This window comes from Mytilus californianus, unplaced genomic scaffold (assembly GCF_021869535.1).
Source record: "Mytilus californianus isolate M0D057914Y unplaced genomic scaffold, xbMytCali1.0.p SCAF_18, whole genome shotgun sequence".
Classification (NCBI taxonomy): Eukaryota; Metazoa; Mollusca; class Bivalvia; order Mytilida; family Mytilidae; genus Mytilus; species Mytilus californianus.
This window is the reverse complement of record NW_026262666.1, coordinates 7,622,925-7,650,526: the sequence shown is the minus strand read 5'-3', so window position 1 is coordinate 7,650,526 and position 27,602 is coordinate 7,622,925. Positions and strand designations below refer to the sequence as shown.

General features: G+C 31.9%; 1 protein-coding gene across 2 annotated transcripts; it reads left to right on the top strand.

Annotated features, from left to right (window-relative positions):
* The first annotated feature begins 2,750 nt into the window (after nt 1-2,750).
* LOC127726652 (baculoviral IAP repeat-containing protein 2-like) lies at nt 2,751-20,897 on the top strand. 2 transcript variants are annotated; one of them, XM_052234093.1, is made up of 7 exons: nt 2,751-2,820; nt 6,323-6,632; nt 11,381-11,556; nt 12,325-12,424; nt 13,974-14,114; nt 16,585-16,737; nt 17,765-20,897. In XM_052234093.1, exons 2-7 carry the CDS (start codon nt 6,326-6,328, stop codon nt 17,962-17,964), a joined length of 1,077 nt encoding a protein of 358 aa, XP_052090053.1. In that variant the 5' UTR covers nt 2,751-2,820; nt 6,323-6,325; the 3' UTR covers nt 17,965-20,897. The 2 variants fall into 2 exon arrangements, with proteins under 2 accessions (XP_052090053.1, XP_052090054.1); XM_052234094.1 differs by lacking the exon at nt 13,974-14,114.
* Nucleotides 20,898-27,602: the final 6,705 nt, after the last annotated feature.

The following is a 27,602-nucleotide window of genomic DNA, read 5'->3' as shown; positions in this document are numbered from 1 at the left end:
GAAGGAGAAAAAAGCCAAATCGGTATATTTGAATTTTTTACACCTGTTTCTATGGGCTTTAAAAGTTTAATAAAAGTGCATAATTTAGGATTGTTTGCATCTTATATACATTTTTTTACTTGAATTATAGTATGGAGCTTTGAGATATTTGTAAACTTTTAAATTATAGACAAATTTTCATAGAACAGTCGATTATGGTAGGTTCAAATCCAAGTGGATCTTTTTTGTGCATAAGCATAAATTCTGCCGAAAAATAAATCCACAGATAGATAATATATTGATCTTTCTAAAGCATTAAAATGCATCTCTGCCCCCGGCGATAGTTGTTTGGGACAAGTGAAATACCTTTCTAATGAGTCATAACAACAGAGTTGGTGGGTTCGAATAACAAATTTTTACTAAAAGTACTTGACGACAGACTTTACAAATGGATCTTAAAAATGCATAAATTCAAAAAAGCTTTATGTTTGTGTGTGTTATCTAGGGTTATTGGTCTTCAACCTCTGAAAATGTTTGGTCTGCCCTTGCATGAAATATTTAATTTGATTTTTTTAAAATGTTTTTGAACTTTCGAAAATTCCACCTGACAACCGATCAGACAAAAGTTTTCAGTTGACTGAATGCAGAAAAGTATATTAAATGATGCTCAATAGCTAGTACATCTTTTTTTTTTTAAATACAACTGGCATATACCATGTATAAGGATCGTAATAGTGCTATGTGGATACATTAATCGGTTTTCAAGAGCTAAATTTACAGCGCGTCATCCCCACAATAACTTCCATTTTTACGATTTTAAAAATGGACTCCCTTCCAGAACTGAAATGTTTGTAACAGGTCTGCAGCATACTTGCTGCAGGTTTGCTGCAAACAAAAAGCTTGCAGGAACTCTTTGAATAATGTTTGCAGAAGTTTGCAGCTAGCTGCGAACCTCTTGCAAACCTTGCATCTTTTTGCTGCAAGCTTGCGGCAAGTTTGCAGAAACAATTAGGTTTGCAGTAAGATTGCAGGAAAAACTATTATGTAAGGGATGTTCGCAGCTTGATTGCAGAAATCTTTGACAATTCTATATGTTTGCAAGAGCATTGCAAGAATTACATAAAATGACTGAGCATGCCTATTGGTAACTTCCTGGAAGATAAATATTTGAAATTTGAAAATGTTGAAGGTGTTTGAGTCATGTTATCATACAATGAATTAGTATTCAGGGAGCAGGAAATTAAAAGTTTAGTTTTCAAAGACATTATTTGTAAGTATAAATTCCTCGTAGAAGTGTAAACATACGAAATTCGTCCCCTCCACAAATACCTGCATGAAGGTTTGAAAAACATTTTCAAACATGTAACAAATATACAGTACACTCAAGTATGATTGGAGATTATAACTTTTTAAATATCATGTTGTTATAATTCAAGTTGAATTCTTTGACAATATTAATTAAAAAGCAGTATATATGCACAAAAAAAATTTCAAATAAACTTTTTTTTTGTATTTTAGATATTCATGCATGCAATTCATTTGAGCACGTACTTGAACAACAAACAAACTTTAAATTAATTTTTAAAGGTATAAACTTTTGCTATGATAATTTTATAAAAAGTATTTGAATTATTGTATGTATGTTTGAATGTAACCTAACTTTTTCAGAATTTGCTGTGTAATTTAGATAATGTGATATGTACACAACATGACATTGGTTAATTGAATAATGTATGTAGTTCCTGCAAGTTTGCAGCAAATATGCAGGATAAATATTGATTTAAATATAAATAATGCCGCAGGTCTGCGGCAAACACGCAGTTGAAAGAATAATTTGCATAAAAATGTTTGCTGCAGGTCTGCCGCAAACACTCATTTGCATATAAATGTTTGCAGCAGGTCTGCAGCAAACACTCATTTGCATGGTAAATTGTTTGCAGCAAACCTGCAGCGTATTTGCAGCAAACATGGCGCAAATACAGACTCTGTGTTCGCTGCAAGTCTGCAGCAAGTTCGCTGCAGACCTGCAGCAACCATTTTCAGGAGGCAATTTTTTTCAGTAAGGGAGCTGGCGTAATGGGGAAATTATTTTGACGAAGTAGAATCCTGACTTTATTGCCCCGGAATGATTTGAGTGATTACGTCTAGACCGCGAGGCCACCGCATGTCTTATGATAAAAGCAAAGAGAGTATAAATGTCCATGACACAGCAATGGCGTAGAGAGCCTGTTTCAACAATATTCCATGTGTGCCAAGTCCTGCCATGGACAGGTTGAAAATGGCAAAACCATAAATTATGTGCTGTAGCGTAGTTCATTCACAATATTTCCATATATAGTTTTGACAATTTAGATACTCTATTTTTTTGGGGGGCATATATCCAAAAACAAATCATGCAGATACAGTTTTGTCATGCTCAATATTAACTAATTATTCATAGCATACCTACAAAAAGGAGAATTTCTCTGTATTTTTTAGGCACAGTATTTATTGTTCAGAGCTTATTCCTGAGTGATGTTTTCGTTCCAATACATTGAATATTCTACTTTTTGATTTATTAACACTTCAGTAACAATTGTTATCGTCAAAAGCTAATTCAGTGATCGAGTTATCTCAATAAACTGTAAATTTCTTTTTTTATGTTCTAAATTTAGTCTGATAAATTTTCATCTATATATAGTAAAGGGGAATCCAAATGTGAACCGGCACATGATGTTGAAGAACGCAATTTAAATTACGTTCATCTTTATAAATATTTTGTGTACTTGATAATCCAATAAAACATAAACACAGCATTAGAAATTACTAATCTTAGAAAAACAACCAAATCCAACATGACATGTATGTATTGCTTTAAAAAATATATATATTACGATTTCTAACATTTGTGTAAGTATCGTGTATTTATAATGTTGTAAGGGGTGCAAAGAGGGTTCATTTATCAATATATATGAACTAAATGTGTCACAGAATTTTGAGAAACATAAAACATGTATCTTTTATTCTAATAAAGGTATTATCTTTTTTACTAAATATGTTTCATGCATGTTAACATAAGATATTGAACGACAAACACATGTATCAATTTCTTAATTTTGACAATATATACATGATCTACGTTACACTGCATCTGTAAAATTTTACTGGATATATGTTTCTCAAATTACACACAAAAACAATTAAATACTCATTGAGTCAAAAACATATCATACTTTTAATTATATTTAAATAGTAGAATTTTTTATAAAGTAATTTTCATAAAAGAAACGGCAGATTTTTACTTCGTTTAAAGATGTTTCAGTATTTCACATTTATAATGTATTCTGACATCGGACTCAGACTTCTTTTTAACTGAGTTTTACTGTGCGTATTGCTGTGTGTTTGTTTTTTTTTCTACATTGGCTAGAGGTATAGGGGGAGGTTTGAGATTTCAAAAAAATTGTTTAACCCTGCCGCATTTTTCCAAGTCAGGAGCCTCTGGCCTTTGTTAGTCTTGTATGATTTTTATTCGGGACGTATTATGGTATACCGTTGTCCGTCCGTCCGTCTGTCCGTCTGTCCGTCCGTCGTCAACATGTCGGACATTAACTCAAAAACGCTTTAACCAATTTGAATAAAACTTTGGTGAATTGTTGATATCTATTTATGTAATTTTATAAATTTTAAATTTTACGATTCCGAGTTATTGGGTTTTATTCATTAAAAAAGGGTGATTTTCCAGTTCTCAGACAATAACTCTAAAATGCTTTCAGCAATTCTAATGAAACTTTGGTGAATTATTATATCTATTGATGTAAGCTCCCTTTAAATTTTATACATTTTATTTGTTTATAGTCTGACAACAGATATACTAAGTATTGCGCAACAGCAAGAAATCTTTAATTGAATATCAATTCAATTCATATAACCAATTTCAAGTTCTTTGACTACATTTATTCAGAAACCTATAATATGTCAAATATTTAATTACAATCCAAATTCAGACCTGTATCAAGTTTGAATATTGTGTCCATTTTTATTGTGTTTCTGTTATATATTTTGGAGTTTAGTATGACGTCCATTATTACTGAACTAGTACACATTTTTGTTAAGGGGCCAGCTGAAGCACGCCTCTGGGTCACAGGCACTTGTGTCAGAAAAAAAATGTCCTATATACCTTAAATTTAATGTTATATTAAGGTATATAGGACATTTTTTTTCTCAGACAAGTGCCTGTGCTCTGGGTGCGTGATTTTCTCGCTGTATTGAAGACCCATTGGTGGCCTTCGGCTGTTTTCCGCTCTTTGGTCGGGTTGTTGTCTCTTTGACACATTCCCCATTTCCATTCTCGATTTTATAACCACAAGACAACCAAAAATCCTGGATATTCAAAAAATTAATATACTACAATTTTTTTATGCCCCCGCCGTAGCGGTGGGGCATTCAGTTTTACCCTTGTCCGTCTGTACGTTCGTACGTACGTACGAACGTCCCAAAATTGGTTTCCGTTCTCTAACTTGAGTTTGCCTCAACCAAATGTTATGAAACTTTTACAAAATGCTTATTACCACAAAACACAGATCAAGTTTGAATTTTGGTGGCGTCACTTTAACCGTTCTAGAGTTATGCCCCTTTATAAATGGAAAAATTGCTAAATTTTTAGTTTCCGTTCTCTAACTTAAGTTTGCCTCAACCAAATGTTATGAAATTTATACGCAATGCTTATTACCACAAAACACAGTTCATGTTTGAATTTTGGTGGCGTCACTTTAAATGTTCTAGAATTATGCCCCTTTATAAATTGAAAAATTGCAAAATATTTATTTTCTTCTAAATATTAAGTAATTTTTAAAATTGGAGTTATCTTCCTTTGTCCATGATTATGGTTGAATTACCTACAATCAATGCTTTATACAATGCAAGGTTTAATTTTGACTTCCACTGATAAAACACAGATCAAGTTGAATTTGGGTAGTGTCACTTTAACCATTATTGAGTTATGCCGCTTTATAAATCGAAAGATTGCAAAATTTTAAGTTTCCATTCTGTAACTTAAGTTTGCCCCAACCTAACATTTTGAAACCTATACACAATATTCATTACCACAAAACTAAGATCAAGTACAAATTTTATGTTTCCGTTTTCTTACTTTAGTTTGCCTCAACCAAATGTTATGAAACTTATACACAACGCTTATTACCACAAAACACAGATCAAGTTTGAATTTTGGTGGCGTCACTTTAACCGTTCTAGAGTTATGCCCCTTTATAAATGGAAAACGTGCAAAAGTTTTAAATATCTTTCTCTTACTTAAGTTTGCCTCAACCAAATGTTATGAAATTTATACACAATGCTTATTACCAATAAACACAGTTCAAGTTTGAATTTTGGTGGCGTCACTTTAACTGTTCTAGAGTTATGCCCCTTTATAAATAGAAAAATTGCAAGATTTTTATTTTCATCTAAATATCAAGTAATTTTTAAAATTGGAGTTATCTTCCTTTGTCCATGATTATAGTTGAATCAACTACAGTCAATGCTTTATACAATGCAATGTTTAATTTAGACTTCCACTGAGAAAACACAGATCAAGTTGAATTTGGGTAGTGTCACTTTAATCATTATTGAGTTATGCCCCTTTATAAATCGAAAGATTGCAAAATTTTAAGTTTCCATTCTGTAACTTAAGTTTGCCATAACCAAACGTTATGAAACCTATAAACAATATTCATTACCACAAAACTAAGATCAAGTACACATTTTTTGTTTCCGTTTTCTAACTTTAGTTTGCCTCAACTAAATGTTATGAAACTTATAGACAATGTTTATTACTACATAATACAGATTAAGTACGAAATTTGGTGGCAACACTTTTACCATTCTTGAGTTATGTCCCTTTATAAACATAAAAATTGCTGAATTTTTCGTTTCCGTTCTCTAACTTTAGTTTGTCTCAACCAAATGTTATAAAACTTATACACAACCATTCTAGAGTTATGCGTGTTTACAAATAGAAACATTGCTGAATTTTTAGTTTCTGTTCTCTACTTAAGTTAACCTCAACCAAATGTTATGAGACTTACACACAATGCTTATTACCACAAAACTTAGATCAAGTTCAAATTTGGGAAGCGTCACTTTTACCGTTCTTCAGTTATGTCCCTTTATAACTATATGATATGCAAGCGGGGGCATCATCTGTGTCCACATGTGGACACTATCCACATTTATTTATCTATTGTATCCTAATGAAATCAAAGCATTCCCCATTTCCATTTTCAATTTTATTCTAACATATCTTTAGAAAGATGTGACCTTACTGGCTTTAGATACTCCATTACGTTCGAACTTTTTTTTTCTTCAGAAAATGAAAACTTATATGAATAGAATGAATGACATAGCAAAGGCATGGTTCAATAGAAATGATCAGCCGGCAACGTACAGGAATGGAGGCCTTAGTTTTACTGGAAACGCTGGGGACTTTTGTAATCAAAATACACGAAGTGACATGGACAGTAGGACTACAACATTTAACAATTCTCAAAACTCCAGAAAAGGACCTAAATATCCTCAATACTCCATAACATGTATCAGATTGTCTACATTCCAAACATGGCCAACCAGTATACAACAACACCCAGAAACTATGGCAGAGGCTGGGTTTTACTATACAGGTATACAAAATATATTTACTGAGCAGGTACGTCCTAAATAAATAATATTTTAACAAAAATAAAAATAAAGATCATTTAAATCAGCTGTTTAAAAGTTATGACTGTATGAGCAAATTTTGTTTTTGAATTTTAAAGGCACTAAATTTCATTTATCATGTTAGTTTTTCAAACCAAATAACAAACCAAATGTGTTTGTTGATCATGTATGTAAGCTTAACTAAGTTTTACCATGTGTCCTTTTTTGGCCTAAAGCTGAAACAGAATCCTGATTAATAGTAAAAAAAATTGCCGTATAGAAATAAGAAGGTGTGTTTTGATTGACAATGAGACAACTTTTCACCAGAGACCAAATGATGTTAAAGTTAGCAACTATAGGTCACCATACACCCTTCAACAATGGGCAAAACCCATAGCCCATTGCAAGCTATAAAAAGTCCTGACAATTGACAAATTAACAAATGTAAAACAATCTATATTTGAAAATTGGAACTGATATATAGACCCCAAAGTAGATAGTCCTAGTGTACATGAAATAACAAATGAATAATACACGCTACAATGAGATTGTGATTTGTTGACAAATGCAGTACTGTCAGACTCACGAATTGTAATGCTTATTTGGCGGCATTTTCCGTTGATCTATTGTTTTTTAGTCCCTTACCGACGAAGTCAAAGGGAACTTTAGGTTGAATGCACTCCGTCCGTCTGTCTGTCTGTCCATCCGTCAGTCCGGCAAATCAGTTTTCCACACTTTTTTTCTTCGTGCTTGAAGATATTGATTTGATATTTGGTATATTGTTTTATCATGACAAGTTACAAATCAAGTTCGAATTTTGTACTGGTCTGATAATGTTGTGCAGAGTTATGATCCTTGGACTTACAAAATTCACTCAAATATTCAGTTTTCCGCACTTTTTTTCGTCATTCTTGAAGATATTGATTTAATAATTGGTACATTGTTTTGTCATGAAAAGTTACAGATCAAGTTCTAATTTTGTTCCGGTCTGATAATTTTGTGCAGAGTTATGGTCCTTGGACTTAGAAAATTCACTCAAATAATCAGTTTTCCACACTTTTTGTACGACCGCAAAATTTTTTTAGCGTTCGTATAATGCTATCATGTCGTCGTCGGTGTCGTCGTCCGAAGACAAATTTGGTTTCCGGACAATAACTTAAGTTTAAGTGAATGGATCTCTATGAAATTTTACCAGAAGGTTCAATACCACAAAAGAAAGGTTGGGATTTATTTTGGTGGTTATGGTACTAACAGTTTAGGAATTGGGGGCCAAAAAGGGGCCAACAACAAGCATGTTTGTAGTTTCCGGACAATAACTTGTGTGTAAGTGTATGGATCTCTCTAAAATTGTACCACTAGGTTCCATATCACAAAGGGAAGGCTGGGATTGAGTTTGGGGGTATTTGCCATAAACGTGCAGGAATTAAGGGCAAAAAAGGGGCCAAAAACAAGTATTTTTCTAGTTTCCAGACAATAACTTGTGTTAAAGTGTATGGATCTCTCTAAAATTGTAATTCAAGGTTCCATACCAAAAAGGGAAGGCTTGGATATAGTTTGGGGGTAATCGCTCCAAGGGGGGGGGGGGGGTCAAAAAGTTTGGGGGGTGGGATTTTTTTTTCCAATTTTTTTGGGGGGGTTTATATTTTTTTTCTTGAAAATTTTTGAAAAGCTTCAAGAAGAAATGTTCAATTGTACAGTATTGCGCAATAGCAAGAAATCTTCAATCGCACAGTATTGCACAATAGCACAGTATTGCGCAACAGCAGAGTATTGCGAAATAGCACAGTATTGGGAAATAGAACAGTATTGCGCAATAGCAAGACATCTGCAATAGCACAGTATTGCGCAATAGCAAGAAATCTTCAATTGCGCAGTATCACGGTATTGCGCTGTGATATTGCGCAATAGCAAGAAAACTTCAATTGCACAGTATTGCGCAATAGCAAGAAATCTTCAATTGCACAATATTGCGCAATAGCACAGTATTGAGCAACAGCACAGTATTCCGCAATAGCAAGAAATCTTCAATTGAAAATAAATACAAATCTTTTAACCAATTTCAATGGGATTAATTTAGAGTCTTTGATTGTTTGGGGTTCTTACCTTGCATTACTATTTTGGATATTGGGCCCAATTTTTAAATTGGCCAAAATTGAGGTCAAAAAGGTCAAACATTAAACTTTGTTATTAACTGAATTATTGCGGCTGTATGATATGCTGAATTTATTTTGGGCCCTGTTTTCAAATTAGTCTATATTAAGGTTTTAAGGGTTCAAAATTAAACTATGTTTGATTTCAACTGAAATTAAATTTTGTTGTTTTTTTATGTGCTGAATCTAACCATGTTGTCAGATTTTGGAAACAATCAAAATTCAGACAGTATCAAGCTTGAATATTGTGTCCAAATTTGCCCCAACTGTTCAGGTTTCGACCTCTCCGGTCGTATCAGGCTGCGCTCAGCGAAGCATTTTATTTTTGTCATGCTTAAAGATATTGATTAGATAATTGGTATATAGTTTTATCATGAAATACCAAGTTCGAATTTTGTTGCGGTCTGATGTTTTTGAGCAGAGTTATGGTCCTTGGACTTAGAGAAAATTCACTTAAAAATCAGTTTTCCACACTTTTTGTCATCATGCTTGAAGATATTGACTTGATATTTGTTATATAGTTTACACCATGACAGGTTATAGATCAAGTTAGCATATTGTTTCCGTAAAATTAATTTTTAACCCTTATGGGACTATGTATTGTCATGCAATACTCTCAGAATGCTTGTTTTACATTTTTTGCCAAATCTCACGAATTTGCTTCATGAAAACCTGACAGCCCTGCAAATGCTTTTAAAAAACTTCCTATTTCATACAATCATTGACAATGAGAATTGAATAAATTTCTAGAGACTGTACAGAGAGAAGTTTATTTTTCAAATCACCATAAAAGCATAAATCTTTGATAAAAGACTTTTAAAATATATTTGTAAATAAATAGAAATGTGGAATAATAAATAGACTTGCCATTTCAGAGTTTTGACATCATGATAAGAATGCCTGATAATTAAATGGGTCCATGTAAGATTTGATAATTCCCAAACATAGTTTAAAAATAGCACTTATGTTTGACAGATTTGAACTCTTAGAATCATCACAGTTTATAATCCTGCATATTTTAATGCATATATATATATATAATCATCCTGTAAATTCCTTTAACTTTTGGAAATCACTTATATTTGTATAACATTTATAACTATCACATTTAACCATTTATAAGTACAAAAAATGTAACTGATATTGATCATAAAAACTGTCTATTAATAAAATAACCAAGATAGCTCAACTCTGCTATAAATAGATAAATATAGGATTTGTAATGTGTATAAAAATTGTTTCACTCTAACATGTGGCTTACAGGTGTGACAAACTTCAAAATGTTCACCTTCAGATTTGTAAATATTTAGCAGGAGAAAAATGGTTGATTTTTGTCGAGCCTGCGACTTTTGTTGCAGAAAGCTTGACATAGGGATAGTGATCCGGCGGCTGCGGCGTTAGTTAACTTCTTAAAAGCTTTATATTTTCCAAGGTGAAAGACCTGGATGATTCATACTTTGTATATAGATGCCTTATGTTAGGAAGTTTCCGTCTGTCATATGTCCTTGACCTCATTTTCATGGTTCAGTGACTACTTGAAAAAAAAGTTAAGATTTTTTGTAATGTTAATTTCTATCTTATTATGAGTGAAAGGATAACTATATTTAATATGTGCGTACCTTGCAAGGTCCTCATGCCCATCAGACAGTTTTCATCTGACCTCGACCTGATTTCATGGATCAGTGAACAAGGTTAAGTTTTCGTTTTTCAAGTCCATATATCAGATACTATAAGCAATAGGTCTTCTATATTTGGTGTATGGAATGATTGTAAGGTGTACATGTCCAACTGGAAAGGTGTCATGTGACCTTGACCTCATTTTCATGGTTCAGTGGTTAAAGTTAAGTTTTTGTGTTTTTGGTCTTTTTTTTTCTAATACTATATGCAATAGGTCAACTATATTTGGTGTATGGAAATATTTTATGATGTACATGTCAGTCTGGCAGGTTTTATTTGACCTTGACCTCATTTTCACGGTTCATTGCTCAGTGTTTAGTTTTTGTGTTTTGGTCTGTTTTTTTTTAAACTATAACCAATAGGTCAACTATGTTTGTTGTATAGAATGATTGTAAGGTGTATATGTGTGTCTGGCAGGTACCATCTGACCTTGACCTCATTTTCATGGTTCATTGCTCAGTGTTAAGTTCATGGTTAAGTTTGTTTCTTAGATAATATAAGCAATAGGTCAACTATATTTAATGCATAGATTAATTGTAAGGTGTACATGTCTGTCTGGCATGGTTCATCTGACCTTGACCTTATTTTCATGGTTCATTGGTCAATGTTTAGTTTTCCTGTTTAAGTCTGTTTCGTAAAAACTATAAGCAAAAGGTCAACTATATTTGGTGTATTGAATGATTGTAAGGTGTATATGTATTTCCGGTTTGGTTTAATTGACCTTGACGTCATTTTCTTGGATCATGTTAAGTTTATGTGATACTTTTAGTAAAGCTTTTTATTTAGGACTATCAACATAAAATCAATGGTCAATAAAGAAGACGAGACATTTCAGCGTGTGCACTCTTGTAAAGTCATATTTGTCATAACAGAAATAAAAATAATTGTTGAAATATTAATTTCAGGCAGCAATGATCATGTGCGATGTTTTCACTGTGGTATAGGACTACAGAACTGGGACTCAGAAGACAATCCTTTTGTAGAACATGCAAGATGGTCACAAGAATGTCAGTTTCTTAAAGACAAAAAAGGTTTAGACTTTATTGCTACAGTACAAGATGCTGTCAGAAGAGTACAATTGGTGATTAACTTTAAATATTGTCATCTGAGCTTTCTTTGTTTGTCCTTTTATTTCCTTGTCTGCATGTTAGCTAATACTATTGTCCTGTATTCACACATATAAAGGCTTGAGTTATCTATTAACAACAGTAATATGTGCACTTTTATTTGTACTTTTATTTTTTTTGTTAAGTCTGTTATGCAGATAAGTGAATATGGATCAAAAGAGACGAGTGATATATGCCAATAAGACAGCCAGCCAACAACAAAACCGGGACATCTGCAAACTATATTTTAACAAATAAATGCTAATCCAAACAATCAGAAAAATGTCCCCATGGTATACTCACAGTAATGTGATTTTGTGCTTTCATAATTAAAAAAAAAGATATCAAGCTAGGTCGCAATTAAAAACTATAAGTAGAAGATAGATGGACAACACCCTAAGCAACAAAATAAATAAAGATGGACAACACCCTAAGCAACAAGATAAATAAAGATGGACAACACACAAGATAGACACAAACACACAAACAACAGTGCTAAAAAAAACTACCCAGAAAAGTCATGATGGAGCAACACTAATCCCATTCAAACACAGTAAATGAATTCAGGGTCTTATGGTGAATCCACCAAAAAGAAATTTGCAATCAAAAGCATTTTAAAAATCATCAACCAAAAAAGTTATATATCTTACTTAGTATCATTACATTGGTTAAAAAAATGTTTCTTAGTTTATAATATCTGTCAATTATTGAGTGAAATTATTCAATGTTATTTTTTTAATAAGGAGGAGGCCTTAAATACTGATGGCATAGCACAAACTTTCGATAGTCACAATAGTGACTGTGAAGAAGATGGAAATGCTAGATCAGAGGACAAAGGCGGAGGTTTATATTACCAACTTATTTTTTTTTAAGGTGTTTGAATTTGAGTCATATGAAACTAGTTTCTGGTAATCATAATGTTAAGGAAATTGATGAATCAAGGCATGCATATATACGTACTAAACTCGGTCCTCTGTGCTTGTTTTTTACCGTTTATGGTACCGACGTTTACAGATTGTTTACCTATTGATAAACAATCCACACAGAATCATGGAGCAATTGAAAAATAAGTCAGATGAAAGATATATATTTGTTTATTTTATATTTTCCATTCATTTCCATTTATTGTACCCGAGCAAAGCGTTGCGGGGACATAGAACTACCGTGCGTTTGTCCATCCGTCCAGTGTTGTTAGCTCTCATGTGTACAATTCTTGTCAGATTTTTATGAAACTTATACCATAGCTTTATATCAGCAATGTCTCGGATGAGTTCGAAAATCAGTGCCGATCAATTATATATTTAAAAGAGTTATGCCCCTTGGAAAAATTAATTATACAGAAAATTGCATCGTTAGCGCTCTCATTTGTACAATTCTTGCTAGATTTTTATGAAACTTAAATCATAGATTTATATCAGCAATGTTTTGGAAGAGTTCGAAAATCAGTGCCGATTAATTATTTTTAAAGAGTTATGCTTCTTGAAATTATTAATTTTATGGAAAATTGCCTTTTGAGCGCTCTAATGTGTACACTTATTGCCAGATTTTTATGAAATTTATATTATACGTCTAAACCATTCATCAATGTCTTTGATGAGTTCAAAATTTGTTGTTTGTTTTAAAGAGTTATGACCCTTGGAAATATTGATTATATGGAACATTGCATTGTAAGCGCTCTCATGTGTTCAATTCTTGTCAGAATTTTATGAAACTTATATCATAGGTTCATATTATTAATGTCTTTGACACTTACGAAAAAAAGTTCTGATCAAATATTTTTAACGAGTTATGCCCCTTGGAAATATTGATTATAATGGAAATCGCATTGCATTTGCTCTAAAGCCTTTATTTCTCTAAGATATTACTAAAAGGTTCTAAAGAACCAAAAAAGTGCATTTTTTAGTTATTGCCCTTGTACCTTGGATAGATAACATATGTGCAATGCGGGGGACATTGGAACTCTGTTCTTTTATTCATTTAAGTTTGCCATCACAATTTTAAAATGATATGGTATATTATTTATTTTCCCCCAGAATCGAGTAATACTTTCCTTGATAATAAAAACTTTCACATTTAATTACCTTTTCTTTCATCATGGTTTTCTTTCGGCACTTGCACTGTGCAATTGCCAAATTTCAAACTAAAGGTGTCATGGTTAAGGAAAATGTATACAGAAAATCTTTTGACATTTAAGAGTACCAGAAAACAATAAATCAATAGCAGTAAATATCTGAACATTTGGGTAAAATAAAGGATTTTCTTTTGAAACAAAATCTTTGTACATGTGTTTATAGTAAAATTTAGCCATTCAAATATGAAACATATTGAACTTTTATGTTAAATTTGAAGTAATATATTACTTTGATAATATTGTAGAATAATATACTTTTAGATTTCTTACCAAGTGGGAAACCTCCAACTAAAGCTGAAAAGAAAAATCCATTGCTGACAGATGCAGCTCAGAGTATACTAACAATGGGATATTTACCTAAAGTTATTAGAATAGTTGTTGATAGAGTTTTGAAAGAGAAAGGTAAAAGCCAAAATTGATCAGAGGAAATTTAATCTAGTTTGATGAGAGCTAAATTTCTTCATGCATGCTAGGGTTTTTCAAAGGTAAAAGGATTTAATTAGTTTTATGATTTTCAAATAGTTCCCCCAATTTCAATCCAAAAATAAATAAGAGAAAAAAATGTAAGGCATTTGAAATTCATTTTTGAAATCAAGGTTATATGTTTACAAATCAGCAATTATGAAAAATTGAAGCCAAATGAAAGGGGGATAGCTGGTCTATAACTAAATTTTCCGTTTGACTAGTTATGACCTGTGTATTATATAATCTCAATGACAAAACTTATTGTTTACTAGTATATAATGGCAGCAAGGCTTCAATGCAGCATAGGGAATAGCAAAGCATTTATTTTCTTTGGTTGCCAGTCTATTCTGGATTGCAAATAATCAGAAACCAATTAAAGCTGGTATTTAAGTGGCATTAATTTACTTGAACTTTTTTAATTGCAATTAATACTGCTAATTTAGTACCATGCAGAAACAATGTGTATTTTATGCTTATCAGCTATGATTTCTTGAAAAAGCTTAATGTTTATACTACATGAAATCACTTTCTCTTCATTTAAATATTTTACCTTAGGGTGATAGATTTACAGACAGTCAGCACATCTGGTAAGAATAAAAGTCATATTTATCTTTCTTCCTGAATGTTTGCTGATTGTATGGTAAATGTTAAAGTTTGTAAATGTTCACATAGTCAGTCAAACATTTTAAAGATTTTTTTACGCTTTCTGGTGATGGAGATCAAAATGGCCAAGAAAAGAGTCATAGATAAATACTACAGTTGATCTTTCTTATAGTGCAGCAGATTTTATAACATAGATGAAAAATGAATGTAAAGCAAGTTATCATATTCTGAAATAAGAAGTTTGAATCCATTTTAAAAGGATGATATACTTTTGACCAAATTATAGATGTATCAATATTGTTGATATAACAAAGACTGAAACTAGGTTTAAACAATATTTTCAACCCTCCCTTTCTTTTTTTTTTAAATAAAATAGTATTTATTTATGTTCATACTGAGTAATGCATGTTGTATAATAAAAAAATTGAAGTAGTTTTAAAAAAAACAACTTTGCTGCAATTTTAAAAATAAAGCATGTTAAGCTTCCACTTATGTTTTATTTATTATAAATAGAGCAATAGTCCTATTTGTTGACCTCAAAAATGTTAAGACGTACTATCTGATAATCTTATTTTACTGTTAACCATAAGTTTTGAAAAAACCTTTTTGTAAGCAAACCATAGATAGTTATCTGGTCAAATATCTTGATCATCCTCGACAGAAAACAACTGTCTAGGTGGTCTTCAGGTAGAGTGCTTAATTGCCAGAAGTGCAGGAGGTCATTAGTTTGATCCCTTGCTGGGCCAAACCAAAGATGTTTAAGTTTATATTTGCTGGTTTTCAGTTAGCTATGGGACATATGGGATATTTTAGATTTAGAGCAAAGACTGATCTACTCAGAGTTTGAAAATGTGTCCAGGTTGGGTGACATGTTTTCCTTGAGACTGTTACCTTGTGAAATAGCATAAGAATATCATCTTCAGCAACTTGATCTAGTAAAAGGCAGAGTTCGTATTAAAATTACATCAACATGTTCTCATCCTGACTTGTTATATAAAAATAAGGAGATGTGGTATGATCTCCCCAGCAGAGACCAAATGATGTAGAAGGGTAGCAACTATAGGTCACCATACGACCTTCAACAACATAAACAATGTAATGTTTTCCACAGGACATAAGACATAGATTCATCAATATCATACTTACACACAAAAAACTCATTTTCATTTTCAAACTTGATGATCATTTAAAATGAGGTTGATGCCACTATAAAAGCGAAAGTTATTATTTCAAAATTCATAAAGTTTATAAATCTTGATTAAGTCATTTAACTATAAAAGTATGATAATTTTCATGATAAAAGAGACAACTTAATGCAGTTATAATCATAAACATATCGAATATTTGGGTATATGTGTGTTGATGAACTCATAGTGATAGCAGAAGTATAATGGAGATGTTTAATAATTGTGTAGAATATATGATGAATATTATATTTCTGTTGCCAAATTTGTTTTTTTTTTTCAATAGAGATCTTTATTCTATAAGAAAAAGTGTTGACTTTTAAATCAAGTTTGGTCATTTTAAATCATGTCTATAGTTTAAGTTATTAGTTACGTTACATCAAGATAGAAAATGATTCCTTTGAATGCAACATTCTATGGAATACATGCAAAGGTTAAGTTTCAGAATATGCATATGGTCACATACAGTTTGGCGAGCAAGTGAAAGAGTGATTTTTTACTCCTAGCATTTGTTATAACATCCATTGCCATAGGTTTCTATTTTTATAATTTTTCACAATTGATGCATTCGACTCAGTAGTGAATTGCCTTATTTACTGCTATCCATATTTTGTATTCAGGCTGGATTGGAATGTCAGCAAGGAATTTAATGGAAGAGATAAACAAAATAGAAGAGAGTGGTGAAATACCGAAATCAGAATTGACTTTACCGATAAGTTCTAAATTTAAACATTCTGTAGTAAGCATGGAGAGTAGAAAAGTTCTTTCAAAAGGTTAGTGACATTCTAAATAAAATAGGCTTTAGAATAATATACAATACTGTTTTTTGATGAGGTAAATGGGCGGTTTTATTTACTTTTGTAAAATTGATATTCACTGAGGATGACGGCCGAAATGAATATCAGTTTTTCAAAAGTCAATTAAACCACATATTTACAGAAACAAAAGACAGTTTTTATTTTAGTCCTTTTTCCGAGAGAAAACAATGTATTTGATGTCAAATATATATCCAAACCAATTGTGTATCAAACATTTTACCATAACGTTACATGGTAAAGCATGTGACATTCAGTGCGGTGAATACCACTTTTCTCCAGGTGAATATGCTGTTTTATTTAAATTCAATTCATAAAGAGAAAACGTACTTAAATAATACCAATATGGAATTACACATTTTCTTACATTTATGATGTCACGAAAAAAGGAAAATATTATTATACAGTATTGAAATATGAATCAGTAAAAATCATTCATTGTGAAACAGATTTCTGGTGATTGTAAAATTTCACCATCTTAGGTAATTTTTAACAGCAACTTTTTTTTTCATTTAAATGTTTTGAAAATTTATAAAAATCATGTAAAATGTTGTCACTTCCATCATTTATTGATTTAACAGAATTAAATGCAAGATTTTCTGGTTCAATTGGAGTAATTTACACGGATTGTGGTCTGAGTAGAAACAATATTGCAACAGTGTATTCCTTTTTTTAAATTAGAATGACGAACCATTTAAAAGCAAACACAAAACAAAAGACTACATACAGAATATCTTGTAATCTGTCTTCTCTTGTGGTAGTTTTCTGTTATCTGTTATCTGTTTCCATGTGAACATGGTGAATAGATATTTCTTGTATCACACTGAACGGATTGTGATATAAATAAGTTATACACAAAAATCGTTAATTTGATAAGCCTATTCTGCAATGGGATTCAAATTTATAATATTTTCAATGGAAATTATTATGTCAAAGAAAGACATACTTTCAAGCAAAAAGTCATATTGGTTATTTTTGTGAACAGATAATGTAAAGAAGATATCAGATGAAAACAAGGAAATGAAAGAACAGACACAGTGCAAGATTTGTTGTGAAATGCCTGTTTCTATTGTGTTTTTACCCTGTGGTCATTTATCGTCCTGTTCCCAATGTGCCCCGGCCCTGAAATCATGTCCTGTATGCAGGTCAGAAATCAAAGGGTCTGTCAAAGTCCAGTTCAAATAAAACAAAGGCATGTAGTAGCTTATCTGTCATTAATGTTTTTAGAATAAGATAAAATACTTATAATGCATAACTGTGTATTTAGTCTAAGAAAAGTCAGATATAAGAAATAACAATGTGTATGATAATAGAAATAATTTGTAATGTTCTTTATAACATGGCATTAATATTGGATTTTTTGTTTGTTTATTTACTGTGAGTAACTAATGTTGTTATATATTTTGTAGGAAATATGTTTATCATTCATTATTATTGATATTTGTCAGCCATTACCGGTTATCTCAGATGTTCCTATAGCTTTGATGTTGCAAAACAAAATGTCTTTACAGCTCAGTGCAAATTGTTGAATGACAACAAACGTTTTAATGTCATAGACTTCTTAGTATTGACATGATCTTCATAAAATTTGTTGAAACACATAATTGTACACCATGCCAAAATAAGTTTTAGTTTTAATATGCCTGCAGCAATGCTTTCATAGCATATGATGTGATAGATAATAATATATATACACTATTGTTTTATTTGCCTCACAAATTGAGTTGAATCTTTGAAATGATCATTGTTATATAACTAGTATCGATAATTTTAACAAGAATCCAGATTGATGCAAAAATTTTGTAGGCCATTAGCCATAATGCAAAAGATTCTATGTATAGAAGATCATTTTCAGCTGGAAATTTGAAAGATCTAATTTAGTGTAGACTGATTATTTTATTTACGGGTATGTATTGAATGCAGCCATAAATGTCACCTTTTGACTGGGATTTGCGTAGCAGTACACACGGGAAATTAAGATAAAAACCATGACTACTTCTTGTCATTATAAATCAGTAGACATATTTGAATTGTTAGATGAGATTGAAGGTCTGACAACTTCACCCACCAGGAAAATATTATTATTATGAAGGGTCAAAAGTTTGTTTATTTACACAATATTGAGTATGAATTTAAATTTTGCCATGATTAATTGCTTTTTAAATCTTTTGATTTATTGCACTTCATGAATAGTTGATAAAAACCTATAAATTGTCAGAACACTTGACAAGTACCTTCAGAAATGTTTAAAACAAAAAAGAAAGTTAGGCTTGCTGAATACGATTTTTTTATATGTCTTTCATGAATTAAAGGAAATGCATTTATGGATGTTATCAATATTAGAACTTTTGATTTATATAATTTTTTTTGTGGTTATGAATAATTATTGGGAAATTATACAGGTAAGTGCAATAACAGAAATATCACCATTCCTGTAAATTAACATGCATATGATTACAATTTTTAGTGTACATATTGTATTGAAATGTTACATACAGCTTTGTAGATTTTTCATATCATTATTCCAAAAGATTCGAAAAAACATTAATGGCAGATAAATAGTGAAAAAGTATTGGGAAACCATATTATTCACAATTTGTATCTGTTAAGTCTGGATGTGTAGAGAAATTTTGAAATGATGCTAAAAATATCATTGTTTTCTCACTACACAAGGTTAATTGGTACAAGCCATCATCGATGTGTTCATGTCATACCTAGTCATTTGATGCCTATGATGGCTTCCAGGTAGGATAGCCTGGTTTTTACTTGATTTTATATTTTTTTGTGTACATTTGTTTAATTTACCTTTACATAAGTGTTGAGTCTTTCAATTTCAAGCGGGTATAAAATGTAAATATGTTATTTTCAAGTTGAGGGGCTTCGGTGGCCGAGTGGTCTAAGTAGTTTCTACTGTAATCACTAGCCAGTCAACACTGAGGTTGCGAGTTCGAACCCCGCTAGTGCGGATGCACTGGACTCCAATCTTAATTGACTAGGATTGCCAGTTTTCCTTCCGAAGGTCGGTGGTTTTCACCGGGCACTCCGGATTCCTCAACCAATAAAAACTGGCCGCCAGAAAATAGCACAAAGCAGTGCTTAAAAGTGGCGTTAAAACCCTGAAAATCAAATTTTTTTCAAGTTGATATTAACTTATTATTTTACGAATCAGTTATTAAAAACAAATCAAGTTCATTAGCTAAGGAAAATGGTGCTCTTATATTTTACATATTTATTTTCTCTTGTTTCACTTATTTATAAGGTAACTTAAAATGTATTTCTTCAATATCCTTAAATGTCATTCTTGCTTGTGCAAAAATATCTTGTCCCATCCCTAATTTAGATTTTTTTTTCTTTGGAAGTTTTATTGTTCTGAAAAAAGTAGAATTTTCTGACTGAAGTTGATGATGCCCCTGTTTTTTAAATATGCATTGAAATAAAACCTGCTAAAATTCGGTTCTCCAATATATTCAAAAGGATAATTATTTATAGATTTCTGAATGCATATTCATATGTACTTATAAACAATATTGATGACAGTTGTCAATAATTCTAAATAAGATCTTTAACACTACATTATAAATTTAACCAGTTATATAGAAATATTAATTATTTTCAATATACAAATTCTGGAATTTCCTAATGTATCGAGTAAACAATATGTAAAGCAAAATCTTGTTTTTAAGTTGTCAAGAATGAAAAAGGTTCTGACATGAATACACACATGACTACTACATGTTTTTGTTATCACAGAAAAATACTTATTTCTGGTGTATTTATCCAGCATAATGGTAAGTATTTATATTAGCCCAGAAATATCACTGAGATTTATATGTCTTTGTACAACATCAAACTTAATCAAGGTTACTTTTTTACAAATATGTACTGTTGTTTATATAATCAGAAAAAAGAAACAAGTTTTCAACCTTTATTTTCATCATGTTAGATAGTTTCAAGTGTACCTGTTACATAACACATAATATCAGATTTGATTTAGTGATACAATATTTTATAAGGCACTTGTGATTTTTTTTTTATCAGGAGACTGATTAAACTGTATTTTTTATATTTTGAACCTTAAAATGTTGTATGAATAATAAAGTCTTCAAAGACAACGTAAAGCCGAGTTTTGTTTATTAGTAGAGTTAATTAATGTCCTTTATAATTTAACGATTGCATGTTTCTTTTTTTTTTTTTTTTTTTGAGGGAGGGGATAGCATATTGAGGTTGAAGAGAGATGGCCAAGAAAAACATAAACAGGATAAAAATCATAATGAACTAATGTACTCCGGAAGGGTTTGTAGCTGTTCCTGCTCAAATATTGGACCTAGTCTTATTACTTATAGCAATTACACATCTGGTTTTATTCTTATGTGATGATGTCACAAACGAAAACAAAACTGACAGATTTGTGGATCAAAGTTGTTCAAAGAAAATCCATACATGTTTACCAAATCTGATGAGGTCTGTATAACTGAGGAATATATCACATCAGCTTTACTATCGAGACCCCATGGTTCAATAGATTCCTTGTAAGCAGCAGCCCTCTATCTGAAAATCGGATTAGGACAACAAGCACTGCGAAATAAACTGTGAAATGATTAACTATATTATGATATTTTTTCAGGTTAGTCACAGCTTTGATTCATTCGCGACAAATAATGCATTTCGAATAAAAGTATTATTTTGTTTTAATTTTATAACAAGTACCGCAAATTTAGAAATGTTTTCGGCCATTTCTATTCGCATTTTTTATTAAAATTGACAAAATTTGAGTTTTAAAACTGCGATTTCATTAATGTGAAATGCAAATAACATGAGTAATGACTAAAAGATTAAATACGAATAGTAAACAGTTGCATCTGATAACCATGCTACACAACAGCACAGTTTAATATTTGACAGTTGCACATATGGATAAGGCTCTCATTGATAACTGTAGTCTGTGAACTTTGTTCATTTGTCATCACAATAAGTATTCAGAAACGTCTTTATCAGCAGACAACGTTTTTGTGTCTTCTTAAAGGACAGTATTTTCAAGCTCACGCGGCATTGGGGATTTGTCTGAGGAATTTAACGGACAAAAACTTGGTTCATAATCTTCTACCCTGAGATGCACCGTTTGCTTCCCAGATTGTTCAGTCATATTACAATCTGACGTATATTTTGTGTTTCTTATCTCGTCTTCTTGTTTATTTTCCACATCAGTACTTAGTTCTATATCTAGTGATCGGTCTACTCTGACTTTCATAAGCTCAACGAACGTCTCTATGTCATTTGTATTTTCTGTTCTTTTATGTGTCTCTACCGTTTGCATAACTACTGTTGATTGATCTTGAAGTCTGTCGTTTACTTGCATTTCACAAGGATTGGAATTTTCACCTGTATCTAATAATTGAATCTGTCTTTCTGTTTCTCCTTTTTTAGTGATAAAAATTGCCCACATTTTACTTCTCATTCGCCAACAAATATTAAAAGTCAGCGCAATCACTATGCAAGAAGCAATTATACCGACAATAACTCCTGCTGTAATTTCTGGGTTATGCAGTTCGGTAATGTATGACACGTTTGCATATGATACATTTGAATGAACAAATGTCCGATAATCTTCTTTTTATCAAATTCTTCTTCGTGATAGGTTTTTATTCTTTCGAAAGTACAAAGAATAAATCCTATTCTATAATAAAAGAAACTGTTCAATGTTCCCACATTGAACTCGTGAAGTTTAAGTCTACCTCCCTGGAAAGCAGGTTCATTATAAATGTATAATCCCAAAATTTGGTGACATTCTTGGTTCGTTACAAGATTTCTTCATTTTACAATCCAATGTCGGTAAATAATGATGTGTTGTTGGAGCACAATGTGTAGTATATAAACCAGTGGTTGTTGGTACCGATACGTTCAATTTTAACACAATTTTATCAAATAAGTGTGTTTCTCTAATTCTTCGTCAATTTATCCCTTTCTGCACCTATTGTATAAAAAAAATTTAATCAACGTGTGGTTCGTTTGATCTCAGTTCATCGTTGGTTAAAATCCGATTATGACGTCGAATTTTCTTGCTTTCCTCTGAATTTCCTATTGTGACGGCATGAAAAAAGGCGACCATGTCTGATGACGTCACATAAAAAGAACACATCTTTTTGCAGATCATTCGAAAAGAAGGAATAACTTTGCCTGCATATTGTTAGAAAATCATTAGAGAAACAGATTCCACCACCAAATCTCGTGTAATACGATATTTATCCACTCTCGACAGTTAAATTTAAAAAATTTAACTGTCTCGAGTGGATAAATATCGTATCACACTCGATGCAGTGGTAGAATCTATATGTCTACAGTATCCAGGACCGATAATTTACAAACAAAAGGCTAAATAGTTCATAAACATCTATGTTTGAATGAGGTATACTGACAACATATTCAGGAAATAGAGTTCCCTTAACATTCAGGATGACGAACGGGTTGAATGCAGATTTTGTGTAATTTATATTCTTCGACTGGTAAACAATGATACAAAGATGAGTTGTCACAGAAATTTGTTTTGGCTAAAAACTTTCTCTGCCTTCAGGACAATCATTCACGACTGTACAGAATATGACACTGATTCCACCAAATATTGTTGCTATTAAATAATGGAAGACCGCATCTTTGATCTGAAAACAAAATATGAATTTAATTTGCTATGCATCCGATTAGTAGATCAATATCATGACAAAAGAAAACATGTACCTGGAGATGCGAAAAGATGTCGATTTTGGATGCATAATTGTTTATTGATTTTTTTCTTTATGTTGATTTGTATACTGTTATTGAGGACTTCGTCCTCGTGATACTGGAATCTGTGGTTTTCTGATATAATTTGTTTGATTCAAAATTTGTTGAAAAAAAAGAAATCATTTGTTTTAGGAGGAAATGGGGAAATAGTTTGTTTCCAAAAGGATATTAATAGTAAACAACGCATACATGAATGCGTCCTCTTGTCATTTCTTGATGATCCTTGTCGATAACTGAATCTAACTACCTCATAATATACTTTTTATATTGTACGATTATTTCAAATCATATTTTTTTTATAGTTGGGGGTCTTAGGCCGCTGGTTTTATCAATAGGTTAACTGTGTTTTCTAAAATAACAAGTATTTCAATTGTTGATGTAAGCAGTAATACTGCAAATGATGGCTTCCTACTTAGGTTTCTGAAATTAAATAGGATTTCGACTTGAAGGTTTTTTTGCATACACGAAACATTTAAAAATAGAGTAGAGATCATTAAACTTTCCTCCAATTGGTAAACTCTGAAATCTAGCTAATAAAACTAATAATAGGCTGAAAATGGGTTAAAGTCAAGTCCCTTAAAACCAACACAGTTTTCAAGCAAGTTTCCCAGTAAGTTATACTTAGAATATCTTGTAAACTGATTCATTGATTATGAATGTTTTCAAGTTCAATTAATTTCAGTGTAGCATACAGTGTAAATCTGGTAACTTAAAGAAATAGCATAAATTATGGAAATGTTGACTTGTATTTTGCATTTTCAAAATTATAATGGAGCAGTATATGTCTTGACATAAATTATCATTGATATGGTCATAATTATAAATTAACTGTTTACAAAACTTTACATTTTTGAAATACTAAGACTTTTCTACCTCAGGAATAGATTACCATGATAGCTGTATTTGGCAAAACTTTAAGGGATTTTTGGTCCTCAATGTTCTTCAACTTCATACTTTCTTTGGCCTTTTTAACTGTTTTTGATTCGAGCGTCACTGGTGAGTCTTTTGTAGACGAAACGCGCGTTTGTCGCAAATACAAAATTTCAATCATGGTATCTATGATGAGTTTATTTACAACTTAGTCGATGCCACTGCTGGTGGAGTTTTTACTCCCCGAAGGTATCACCAGCCAAGTAGTCAGCACTTCTGTGTTGACATGAATTATCATTGATATGGTCATAGATTACCTTAGCTGTATTTGGCAAAACTTTTAGGAATTTTTGGTTCTCAATGCTCTTCAACTTCGTACTTTATTTGGCCTTTCTAATTTTTTTTTATTCGAGCGTCACTGATGAGTCTTTTGTAGACGAAACGCGCGTCTGGCACAAAAACAAAATTTCAATCCTGGTATCTATGATGAGTTTATTGAATGTGTGGATTTTGTACTCGATACACTAGATTCCAATTTTGATTTTATGACTGAACTGTTTCAGTCATTTAGGAAATATAATTGCTTTGAGACATTATTTTTTTCTAGGAAAAAGTACCAATTGCAAGATCATGTATGAACTCAATTGTAGGCCATTCTTTGTATACCACAATCTTGAGTCCTTGTTAATGCAGTGTGTATACTGTATCTATGTACAAGATGAAGTCAAGGAGAGTGATACTTGATTATGTTGTACTTTTTCATCATTAATGAGTTTTAGCTGGAATGTTGTAATTAGTGGTATTTAAATTCTGTAAAAGATGGAGATAACGTTATTTCACATTTTAATTCTTTATTGAATATTCCATAGTATGGGACCATTTCGTAATTGGAAATAAGTGTAGATTGAGGAAGTTGTATTATGAGCTTTAAAATTAGTTTCAAATTACCATGGTTGCGTTTGGCATGAGTATTTAGACCGATGTTGTGCTGGATCAGTGTTTCATATGATATCTAAATATTACAAATTTCTGGAAATTGTGAGAATACAGGAAATATAGATAAACAGCTTAGATTTCACTGTCTTGATTAAAGATCACAGAGATCAATGCTGTACTTTTCAGAACTCAGATAACTAATAACCAGTTTGTTTAGAGGATTTACGAGATACATATGCATTTGGTGGACCTTTCAATACAAAAGTGAAAAATTCTATTAAACTTGCCAGTCAATGCATCTGTTTAAACTTTCTCACAGGCAAATTCAACAATTCATGTGATATGAAAATGGATATGATATGATATGTGTATAACAGATTTCTTCTTGGAATATTCAACAACTCTTAATTTGTGACTCCTCTCCTGGTGTTAAAGCATGGTCAGGTGACTTTTACGATATGTGGATATTTCATATTAATTCAAATATAGAAATAATGAGATTTGATATGATTGCCAATTAGACAATTATCCACTAAAAACAATGACATTAGGCATGTAAACAACTATATGTTCAGGTTAGACTCTGACTCATACTGATAGAACATTTTCAACAATTAGAAAAAAAAATATTTACTATAGTTAAAAGACAAAAGTTGTAGTTATAACATGTATTAAAGGCAGCCATGCTGAAGTGTCCTACATAATCACATGACTATCACGCATTTAATCATTTACCAGTTAACTGAAGAAAAGAAAAAGATCATTTACGAATATTCAAATTTTCGTCATTGGTCTGGAATTAATAAGAAAGATGTGGTCAGAAAATGAAAACAACACGCGATAAATTGCATGCGTCCGACGCGCTTTTCTGGATTTACCTGTATTCTTACCTTAACCGTTGAAGAACCGGACAATTTTATAAAGGTATGATATAAACCTTGTCAGTACCAAAGTACTGACTTTTGAGTTGATGATACTCCCAGGGACTGATAGTTTACCAGCTGAGGTATCGAGCCAGTGCTGTTAAATTTGAAAACAACACGCTATAAATTTCATGCGTCCGAAACGCTTTTCTTAATTTACCTTCATCAGGAACGCTTAAAGCCGAATATTTGAAAGCCAAGAATGTATATAATAACCTCAACAGTTGGACACCTATATTACCAAAAGGTACCTAAAAAATAGCTACAGATTTCTCCGTTGCGTGTATTGACAACAAGCTTGGCATCCAAGACAATATTTACATCCTATGTACCTGAAAAACTTGACAATACACTCTTCTCTATCAAAGCAAAGTACTTCATTTTCACCAGCCTTTTAACGTTTCGGTATCGTCGTTATTGTATTGATGGTGTTTGTCTTTGATTTCCCTTGGTGAGTGATAAGATGCCTGCCTATTGTCTGTACCACTCCATGGAAACGCTTTTGTTATTGATCCTTGGCAATTGCGTTAATTGACGGAAGAGATGCATAAGTAGTCAACCAATACTGACGTCGTATCTGTCACATATTGATAATGTTGGCCCGAAATACAGCTCAGTAATAATATTTGCATGACACTAAATGTAAGAGCGATGAATGCTGATATATTTTTTTCTTTCTACTCTTCGTCTAAATTTTTTGTTTCCTTCAATTTTCGTTCCATCCAAAAATGCCGATTGCAATACTATAATATTGATGAGTATCATTTTGCAAAGAATTCCACTCCAACTAGTGCTTGGGAGATTCATAAACTTGCAGTGGGGTGAGGTATTTTTGACTCCTTGTTGAAGGCCCTAATGTGACTTTGAGATGAAGAACAGCAATAAAAGCTGTTTTTGCTGTGCATGTACTGATTTTGTGTCGTGGATGGAAACCCCATATCCTTTGTTTTTCTATTATGCTAATAAACATGTAATCTTTATTTGGAGCAAGATATTTGTCACAGAATATTAATGATTATAACAATAAGCGTTTGGATCGCAAAGGAGTTAATACAAATAGTTTCAACATCTTTGTGACCTGCTAGCTTGAGTTTGACTTTTGAAAACAAATTTTACTTTAAAATCGTCATGGCATATGATTCCATCACAGAATTCTTGTTGAATTTAACTCATCACATTATTCTTGACTGTGAAAAGACGTGTGGAAAGATGTTTTCAAAATCTTGACGACCCAACAAATGGAAGTTTTTAACGACCTTGACTGGATATACATCCCTCGCACGGTCGGCTCGGTGCCCGAAGGCGTTTGGTGAGCGTTTA

Excerpts from the sequence above, each read along its gene's own strand:
- LOC127726652 (XM_052234093.1), top strand. The coding sequence starts at position 6,326 with ATGAAAACTTATATGAATAGAATGAATGACATAGCAAAGGCATGGTTC. Across the intron at positions 11,557-12,324 it reads CTGTCAGAAGAGTACAATTG|GAGGAGGCCTTAAATACTGA; the intron begins GTGATTAACTTT and ends TTTTTTAATAAG. Across the intron at positions 16,738-17,764 it reads TAGAAAAGTTCTTTCAAAAG|ATAATGTAAAGAAGATATCA; the intron begins GTTAGTGACATT and ends TTTTGTGAACAG.